This window comes from Herpailurus yagouaroundi, unplaced genomic scaffold (assembly GCF_014898765.1).
Source record: "Herpailurus yagouaroundi ecotype Mexico unplaced genomic scaffold, PumYag 215, whole genome shotgun sequence".
Taxonomy (NCBI): domain Eukaryota; kingdom Metazoa; phylum Chordata; class Mammalia; order Carnivora; family Felidae; genus Herpailurus; species Herpailurus yagouaroundi.
This window is the reverse complement of record NW_024412446.1, coordinates 9893662-9903798: the sequence shown is the minus strand read 5'-3', so window position 1 is coordinate 9903798 and position 10137 is coordinate 9893662. Positions and strand designations below refer to the sequence as shown.

The 10137-nt window shown below is 41.8% G+C and overlaps 1 protein-coding gene across 1 annotated transcript in view; it reads right to left on the bottom strand.

Moving 5' to 3' along the window:
• Positions 1–328: 328 nt before the first annotated feature.
• Positions 329–10137, bottom strand: part of RPA1 (replication protein A1) — a 75608-nt gene continuing 65799 nt past the window's right edge. The window contains exons 14-17 of the mRNA XM_040455501.1: positions 8769–8945; positions 6452–6559; positions 2867–2953; positions 329–1350 (exon numbers count right to left, since the gene is read on the bottom strand). Of these exons, the coding sequence (XP_040311435.1) occupies positions 1243–1350; positions 2867–2953; positions 6452–6559; positions 8769–8945 (480 nt within the window). The 3' untranslated portion in view covers positions 329–1242. The remainder of the gene's footprint in view (positions 1351–2866; positions 2954–6451; positions 6560–8768; positions 8946–10137) is intronic.

Sequence of the window (10137 nt, the reverse complement as noted above, 5' to 3'; positions counted from 1 at the left end):
TCAGTCGCATAATTACTGTTTTCTTACTGGCTCACTGTCTGTACACATTTCAAAGCCTGGTTGGTGTTAGACTGCTGTGTAAACATCAATAAAATCCCAAAGTGCCAGATCATCGGCATTCCTGGGTACAATGGCTTTTTGTTTCTAGTTTTTTCACTCTTTTAAAGATGCATCTTAGGGTTGCAAACATTAGGAAGAATGATCTCTACGCTTTGGACTAATCTGTGAGTCTGTAATGAGTTAACATCTCCCCCAAGTGAACATTTATTATGAAGGCTAATTAATTGCTTTCCAGTTACAAGAACCTTTGCATTCAAAGAAAGTAGGATTCACACACAGAGAAGCTTCTGTTTATTAAAACAAAGCAGGGGAAACAAAAAGCTTCTTCCTTCAAAATCCCTTCTATTTAACATAGCTTTAATCAAGAAATGAAACCTACAAATGCAAAAAATATGTACAGGTAGAAAAAGTATACGTTCGCCAACCAAAATGCAACATTAATTGAAGTAAAAACTAAAGCAATGCTTTGTAGTTGCCTGGATGTCCCTGGGGGACAGCAAGTCAATGCTTATCAGCCTTCCTCAGAAGAGACGATTTTGATTAATATCAGACCCATCTGACTCAGTCTATTAAACCCTGAAGGAAGGATATTCTTCAGATATAAAAGACATCTCTTTGATTAATAATTCTACCCTATTGCCATTCCAAGCATTAACAACTCTGTGGCATCTCTAGAAAGGAAAGCCTTTGAATTCTAGAAAGACACACTAAAATACAGGTTCCGCACAGCCCCTTTTCGGTTCTCCCTCCGGAGAAGGAACCCAAGTTGTGAAGGTGTCACCACTGGAGAGGTGGAAACCCGAGCTACATAATTTATTTCACTGTCTGCAGATTTAGGGTCAATTACTTCTGACATAATTCCTGCTTGAAGATAATGAAATCTTAGTATCACTGACAAAAGCCTGAAGACAGAGGGACTGGCACTACACCTCCCGCCAGCTGACCTGCTAGGTCGGACACAGTTTACACCTCAGCCACCTGAGCACACTGTCCTTTGCCTACCAATGGGTTCCAAGATGTGCCTGAGAGAGGAAGCGCCTAGTCCGCCGCAGAGAGGCTCTATGCACTGGGGACCTAATGTGGAATTGTCACAAGGGGGGTTGGGGGGGGGGGCTGCGGGCAGGAGTCTGTTTCATTTCAACTCTGCTTTTTCAAACTTCTGCCCAATCAGCACTGCTCTGCTCACATCATCAGTGCGTTTCTCTTGATGTTCATGATCAGCCTTTTGCCATATTCTCTGTAGTCCACGGGCTTCACGTCCATCACAGTGGCCTTAATTCGAGACTCATCCTTTGAGAAGAGAAAAGCAGTTCGTAAACAAAGGAAAGCCCGTGGCATGGAGCAGTGGTGATAACCCCCTTTGCTTTAGAGGTTTCAATGATCCCGGCAGGAGAAAACACAAAGGCATGCTGGATTTAGTAGTGTTCAGTAATTCCAATACAGAAAAAGTCACAAGTGAGAGCCAAGTCCAGAATTCTGGGGCTGGGAGAGTGGGGAGAAGCCCCTCTCCTTCCCTCATCCTTCCCTCATGCTCCCGAGCACTCAGAAACCTAGAATCCAAATGGGATGGACCTAAGCGGGCTTATCAAGGCCGATTTATTTTCTTTGCCAAGGTGGAAACAGGAGCCCCGAGACGATGAGTGATGCGCTTAAAGCTACACAGTTAGTTCTGCAAGCGGTGTGAAAGCAAAGGCACCTGAGGCAGAGGAGGGACACCTGGCCTGGGTCCCATCTCGGCTCTGCAACAGACCACCTCTCTGTGCCTCACCTTCCCGTCCATACCATGAGAGGCTGAATGACCCTTCAAATGGCCCCTGGATCTCACCTCAGACACTCTATCAGACATTTGCCTTCCTACTCATTTAATGCCCATAGAAACGAACACATCTGTTAGCAGAATACATCCATCAGGGTTAAGGTCTAATAGTGAAAAAGAATGGGGAAACCCCAAAATAAGCAGAGATGTTTTCAGAAGCCTCCCTCCTCACTCGTTCATCAGGACTGTGCAGTGTCTTTAGAGGAAGCATGATGTGATACCCAGAAAGGATACACGGTGTAGTGCAGGGGCTCACACGCTCGAGTGTGTGTGCTCAGTAATCACTAGTCCGATTTATAAGCACGGTTAAGAACAAAGCTCTGAAGCTGGGGGCTGGAATCTTAGTTCTGCCACGTGCTGGCACAGGACTTGGGCAAATGACTTGTTCTCTGTAAGCCTACAGTTTCTCGGTGGTAAAACAGGGATAACAATAGTTCCTATACATCCAGGTTACTGGCAGGACCAAGTGAGATGATATATACAGTAAAAGGTGTAGAACAGTAACTGGCAGATAATAAGTGCCCAATAAATGCTGTTATATTATGACTATACAATTACATGATGTTACAGGCAACTTAAAGGAATTTTCAAGGTAATTTTAACTATGTGTGTTCTTTGTTTCATACACTAACTTTGGAGCTTAAACCTCATGGAAGATGTGAATCCACTAAACACCTTACCATTCTTTGTCAATACACAAACAAAAAACCCCAGGTTTTAACTGAAAAGACCATAAGCGTTTTCTCCCCAGATGCTAGACACTGGATGGAACACTCAACCTCTCTAAGTTAGGTTATTCCTCTGAAAATGGAGATAATAACAGTACCTCAGTGCTGGGCAGACTCGAGGAGTGATAAACGCAGGGCACTTAGTACTAAGTCTGGCACACAGCAAGCAATGATGTGACAGCTGTCACTGCACTGTTGTTGTGGGTGACAAACAGTAGCATCCCACTGCTAGCCCTCCTGCATCCCAGGTGACCTCACTTACATTGTAGGTCTCTAGTTTCACCCTGATCTTGAATATGAAAGTTCGGAAGTTGGCATTCTGGAAAACTTCCTCAAATGCTTGCTCATTCTGCAAAAACAAATGTAAAACTTTAGGCATGGAAGCTACCAGACCATTTGAAAATATCTATTAAGATTTTTGAAGGGGCGCCTGGCTGGCTCAGTCAGAAGAGCGTGTGACTCCTGATCTTGGGGTTGTAGGTTCAAGCCCCACATTAGGTGTAGAGATTACTTAAAAATAAAATCTTTAGGATTTTGTTTTTAAAAAAGAGTTTTGAAAAGACTTTTGAGAAAAATCTCTCTCAAAAAAAAAAAAAAAAAAGTACCCCCAGTGGTTTCAATAGGAATGACTACTCTAAAGGCGATATTTCATTACATAAAACTGTTTGGGTAGAATCTCATTAAAAAAATTAAAATACTCTACCTACAGTAGTCAAATTAATAGAGACAGAAAGTAGAATGGCTGCCGGTAGGGAGTGGGGGGACGCCTGGGTGGCTCAGTCTGTTAAGTGTCTGACTTCAGCTCAGGTCATGATCTCACGGCTCATGAGTTTGAGCCCCACATCAGGCTCTCTGCTGTCAGCACAGAGCCCACTTCAGATCCTCTGTCAGATCCTCAAAAATAAACAAACATTAAAAAAAAAAAAAAAAAAAGGAAGAATGGTTGCCAGGGGCTGGGGGAAGGGGAAATGGAGTTACTATTTAATGCATGCACTGAACTTACACTTAAAAATGGTAAATTTTAGGTTATGCATATTTCAACATAATATAACAAAACGAAACCCAAAAAACACTTAGAATTTTTTTTAAATGTTTATTTATTTTTGAGAGAGAGAGAGACAGAGAGACAGAATGTGAGCTGGGGAGGGGCAGAGAGAGGGAGACACAGAATCAGAAGCAGACTCCAGGCTCTGAGCTGTCAGCACAGAGCCTGACGCGGGGCTCGAACCCACAAACTGAGAGATCATGACCTGAGCAGAAGTCAGACACTTAACCAACTGAACCACCTAGGCGCCCCCCAAAAATCACACTTCTAAACTTTAAAAGTTTGTGATGGAATAGGGGCACCTGGGTGGCTCAGTTCATTGAGCGTCTGACTCTTGATTTCAGCTCAGGTCATAATCTCAGGGTTGGTGGGTTCGAGCCCTGCCTCAGGTTCTGTTCTGAGTGTGGAGCCTGCTTGGGATTCTTTCTCTCCCTCTGCCCTCCATCCCTCAAAATAAATAAATAAACTTAAAAAAAAAAAAGTTTGTGATGAAATACATCTGAGGCTCAGCATGTTCATCGTAAATTAAGAATGGGGGGTGCACAGTAAGAAAAAAGCTCAAGTTGTTATACATGGTTTAAACCTCTACATTTACAGTGACTTGTGAGCAAATGAAGCCAGGGAGGTGGGGTGGGTAAAGACTAGGGAAAGTATGAAAAACAGTTCTCTCCTTCTTTATCTTACCCGTCAAATACTATTTAAACTTTTGTACCTTTAAAAAAATTTTTATTTATTTATTTTGAGAGAGAGAGAGAGAGAGAGGGAGGGAGGGAGGGAGGTGGGTGGAGAAAGGGAGAGAGAGAATCCCAGGCAAGCTCCATGCTAACAGCATGGAGTCTGATGCCGGGCTCGATCTCATGAGTCACAACCTGACCTGAAATCAAGGGTCAGACACATAACCAGCTGAGCCACCCAGGTGCCCCTCCCTTTTTTTTTTTTTTTTTTAATTTTTTTTTTCAACGTTTATTTATTTTTGGGACAGAGAGAGACAGAGCATGAACGGGGGAGGGGCAGAGAGAGAGGGAGACACAGAATTGGAAACAGGCTCCAGGCTCTGGGCCATCAGCCCAGAGCCTGATGCGGGGCTCGAACTCACGGACCGCGAGATCGTGACCTGGCTGAAGTCGGACGCTTAACCGACTGCGCCACCCAGGCGCCCCCCTTTTTTGTTTTTTAAAATATTTTTTTAATGTTTATTTTTGAGCAAGAGTATGAGTTGGGGCGGGGGGGAGGGAAGGACACAGAATCTGAAGCAGGCTCCATGCTCTGAGCTGTCAGTACAGAGCTCAACGTGGGGCTCGAACTCATGAACCATGAGATCATGACCTGAGCTGAAGTCGGACTCTTAACCAATTGAGCCGCCCAGGCACCACTGCCCACCACCCCCCCCCCCCGCCTTTTTTTTAAAGCAATCTCTACACACAATGTGGGGCTTGAACTCACAACCCCAAAGATCAAGAGTCACAGGCTCCACCAGACTGGGCCAGCCAGGTGCCCACTAATTACACTTATTTAAAGAAAAAAAAAAAAAAAAGTCTGGTAAACAGAGAGGGATCACAGAAAGCATTTAATGTATATAAATTGCATAAAATAAATTTGCAGTCCTCTGGGCCTTCAGATATATAAATAAAACAATGTGTTAAATCTTAAGAAAATTATATCAGCTGTCATTATTCTTCTAAGATTAGGGAAAGGCTGGAGTGCATACTCCAAGAATATCATGGTTCCTGAGGGAAGAGTTTCTTCTGTATGTCCTCATTCACCAGCAGTAAAAACAGTCAAATGTAATAAGCTCATAAAAAACCCTGAAAAGCTGCCTCAAGCCTTAAAATCTGATATGAAAATAAAGAACCAGGCAAAACAGATAAAAGACACCATCATATTTTAAAGTCAATTCCAGTTATTTCTATAAAAGGGCTTGTTGGCATTATTTTCAGAGATCTCACAAACAATTTAAAAAAGAGGTGTGTAGGGGGGAGCCGAATGGACAGAACTGAAGATAGGAAAGAATAAGAGAAAAATGTGCCAAAACAAATGACAAATCTTTATTCTTAGTGGTTTTTACAAGTATTCTAACCAATCTGGACGAAGTCGGAGATACACAGATAGATGCTAATTTGTGTGGCCCAGAAAACACAGCTTTCATTGGTCATCTTTATACATTTTATCTGAGTATCTTTCCTACATTTAGCATAATTAGTAATCTATTCCCTACATTAAATAAACTAAATATGTGAAAATAAGCATTTATCAAAATAAAACATAAAGTTACCTTATGAAAGTAAGTTACTTCATAAAATTCCATCTGAAGACCTAAAGTAGCAAGTACCTTCTATCTGAATTTAAACCAGGATTTGACTCAACTTTTCAGGATGGTGCATGTTAAAAGGGCACATCTGTACTTCAGGTTTCTTCAGAAGATGTCAAGTGACTGAGGGCACACCAACTTTTGTGTGCTAACAGTAACAGGAGAAATAAGTGGTTTACACTTGTAAAATGCTGCTTTTAAAGCACTTATTTTTTAATTTTTTTTTTTTTTTTAAAGTAGGCTCCACACCCAACATGGGGCTTGAACTCACAATCCTAAGCCAGCCAGGCACCCTTAAAACACTTTTATATACATTGCCTGATTACCTCATTGTTAGTACACCCAAAGTGGACAAATTTGACAGAATTAGATGAGTCTCAAATAATCATCAGACTGAGAAACTACATACAACACCCAAGAGAAATTTAAAAAACTTAAAGAGCAAAAGGGTGTTATTGGCAACTGTTACACTAATAATAAAAGAGGGGGCCAACCTTCTCTTTTAACTCCCCAATATAAGCAGTGGTTTGTCCAATGATGGCCTCCGCAGACTCCTGGAAACAGGTGACCCACTGATTCTCTTGAAAATCAGCAATATTTGCCTAAAAAACACATTACATATTAATTTAGCAAAGAAATAATAAAAGGAAGACACACTCAGGAGACTAGAAGATTAACTTTTTCCATTCATTAAAATAATTCCCAGGGGGAAAAAACCCCATTACTACCACATATGCTATATTCTTTCCAAAGAGTGTGAAAAATATCAAAGAAAGAATTTAAAATGTAAGTCTGGATCACAGCAGGAACACGATATGCTGTGGGTATGTGATTTCAGATCTCAGTGGAGATAACAACCCAACTAAACTCTCCTTCAGACATGGAATCCAGGCACCCTGGACTTAGTTCCTTCCCCTCCAGCCGCAATGGCCTCTGGACTAAAGGTTCTGAATGAGCCTCCAATGAGTGAGGGCAGGCTCTCTGCATTTCAAGCTGTACATCCTTCAGTCACTAGTTCTATAAGGCAATTCTGAGTCACTGCTGAGCACCCCAGACTATTTAAAAGCCTGAGTCAGGGGCCTTCCTCCAGTGGCCAAACTTACCTAGCAAAAGAAAGGAGCTTGGATCAACTGTCACCAATTGGACCACGATGTAAAATTAAATAGGGGAGAGTCAAGGAAGAAAGTGGATCACAAAGAATCCATTTGCTGAAGTAAAAGTCTTAGTAGAAATGAGAAAGCACAGTTTTTTTTTTTAAGGTGTCATTTGATGAGTCTACATTTTCACTTGGCATATACATAGAGCTTTAATATCAAAGTTATGATGGAAAAGTAAGGGGACAAGAAAAGTTACAAACACTCACATACACAAGAGAATGTGTCTCATCCCAGTTCACACCTATAGTCTGCTTACCGTGTGCCAGCATCCTAGAGGCAGAGCAGCCTCAACAGGGTTGAGAATGGCACAATGAAGGGAACACGCTGGGTCCGCACCTTGTGAAACCAGTGCCCTGGGGTTCCACTATCTACAAGCCTCACAGAAAGGCTGATCAGCCATCTAGACAACCTTCTCCATTCTGGTTTGATGGAGTTTATGGTTTACAGGAATATAAAGCTTAAATGTAGAACTTTCCTGCTGAACTAACATTTTGAGGGGCAATTAGAATATAGAAAGGACAAGTAAAATCTTTTTTTTTTTTTTATCTGAAAAGATTAAAAAATTTTTTTTTCTATCACAAGAGTTTTCACTGCAGGGGGGAAAAAAAAAAGGAAAATGCAGAAGAAACTAGAAATCAACCAGAAATAACCTCTATCAACAGTATGGTATTTGCCCGCTCAAGTCTGTTTTCTGTGTGTGTACATACCTCAAGACTATATCAAACATATGATTTAAAATTTGCCATTTTCAATTAATAACCTGAACATTTATTCATGTCATCTTCAAATACTTTAACTGTGGAAAACTGTCAAACAAATGGCAAATTCTGATGCCTGCGTGGTATTCCACTCCACAGATAAAATAACGGAATTAACCACTATAATATTAAGGAAGTTAAGTTGTATTGAACTTTTCAACATAACAGAGTAACAGATAACTTTACACAACTGTAACAACTCTGATGATTTCTTGGAAGAAATTCTCTCCAAGTGTTTAATGTGCCAGAAAACATAAATATTTTTAAGGCTCCTGATATGTTACTGCCAAATCACCTTCTAGAAAAATAGGAGGATGCCTATTTTTCTTATACCTTTATTATCATTCAGTATTATCATTTTTTTAAAGCACACCCTTCACTTTAAAGGTTTTAAAACCGAAAGAAACAATTCTTACAATGCAAAAAAGCCACACTCCCACATCAGCACACAGTCACATTCCCGAGAAGTCAGCTCTACCGAGGGCTAAGAGGAATAGATTATCTACAAGAAAAATAACTAAATACACGCATTGGCTGTATAATTACTGCTCTCCAGAAATGCCATTTCAAATTAATTTATCTTCATAACAGTTAGCAGGAGAGTGTCACCAATGCTGTAATTGTACTACATGCACAGCAACTGAAATCAGCTGGGCATCTAAATGCAACTCTCTGGTATGAAAAAAAGCTTTTAGTAGGAGAAAACAGACTGCTATTCAGTTGAGTGAAAGGCCCCTTACTTTTGTTCTTGTAGAATAAGAAGCTCTTTAGCACTTACTCGTCTGCAGGCTTCCTACCACAAGAGATCTTGTTTTGGCCCTCGTCTCTACTGTGGCGGGCGGGCACGTGGTAGGGACTCGCGAAACACTAGTGTCTCAACTACCCATTTTACTTACTGACAGGATCATGCGGTACTTGAAGCTGGGAAATTCACTATCACACTTCTCACAGCGGTACAATCCATTCTGTTGATCAATCACTTTCTTAAAGCAGTCCTGAGCTGGGCAGGCTTGATACATACAGTTCTCTTTGCGAAGAAACACAACTGTCGCCACACAGCTAAAATAGTCGGCCTTCAGGAGAAAAGAGTGACATGAGAGACCTGGAACACAGGGCCTACGTTCAAGAGGGACTCAGGGGCAGCCCAAGCTTGCCCTGACATATAAGTGGTAAGTGTTCACATATATGAATCCTTAAGATCACAATGTGATTACAGGGAACGATTCATGCTATAGTTTCTGAAGTCACTTGTGCGGACTGCAAAACCTACAAAGGTAATAAACTAAGCTTTAAAGCAGATTATTCCTAGGGTGACTAGGCTCAGTCCGACTTCGGCTTGCGTCAAAATCTCCAGGTTTGTGAGTTTGAGCCCCGCAGTCAGGCTCTGTGCTGACAGTTCAGAGCCTGGGCCTGCTTTGGATTCTGTGTCTCCCTCTCTCTCTGCCCTCCCCAGCTCACGCTCTCTCTCTCAAAATTAGACATTAAAATAATAATAATAATAATAATAATAATAATAATAATAAAGCACATTATTCCTTAACGAGAAAAGTGAATCCTAAAGTAGACTAAATTAATTAAAAACAGAAAAAGACTATATGAAAAATAAAGATGTCAGGAGACACAGATTTGTTTCTCCCGTTCCTCTGACCCTCCAAAGGTTAACATCTAGGAAATACAGCGCAAGGCAGGAAAATCTAGTGCAGCGACGTTCAACCATCCTCCCACATTAAGAACAATAGTAGTGGTTTCTGGGGCCTGGAGTCACCTTCATCTTTGTCTAGGTCACAGTGGCAAACGTTTTCTGTAGAAAGCCAATCGGGAAATACTTTAGGCTTTACGAGCCTTTTGGTCAGAGTCCCTGTTGCAGCTACTCAACTCTGCTGCTGTGGCACAGAAGCATCCACAGACAATATGCAAATGAGCGCATGCGGCTGTGTGTCAACCCCTGGTCTAAGCCATCCGGGTGGAGAAATCACTGATAAGTAAATGTAGCAAAGGACTAAGTCATGTGCTTGGACTTTATGTTGTTGTTATTGGTTTTGCTTTTTAATTTTTTTTTTTTCAACGTTTATTTATTTTTGGGACAGAGAGAGACAGAGCATGAACGGGGGAGGGGCAGAGAGAGAGGGAGACACAGAATCGGAAACAGGCTCCAGGCTCTGAGCCATCAGCCCAGAGCCCGACGCGGGGCTCGAACTCCCGGACCGCGAGATCGTGACCTGGCTGAAGTCGGACGCTTAACCGACTGCGCCACCCGGGCGCCCC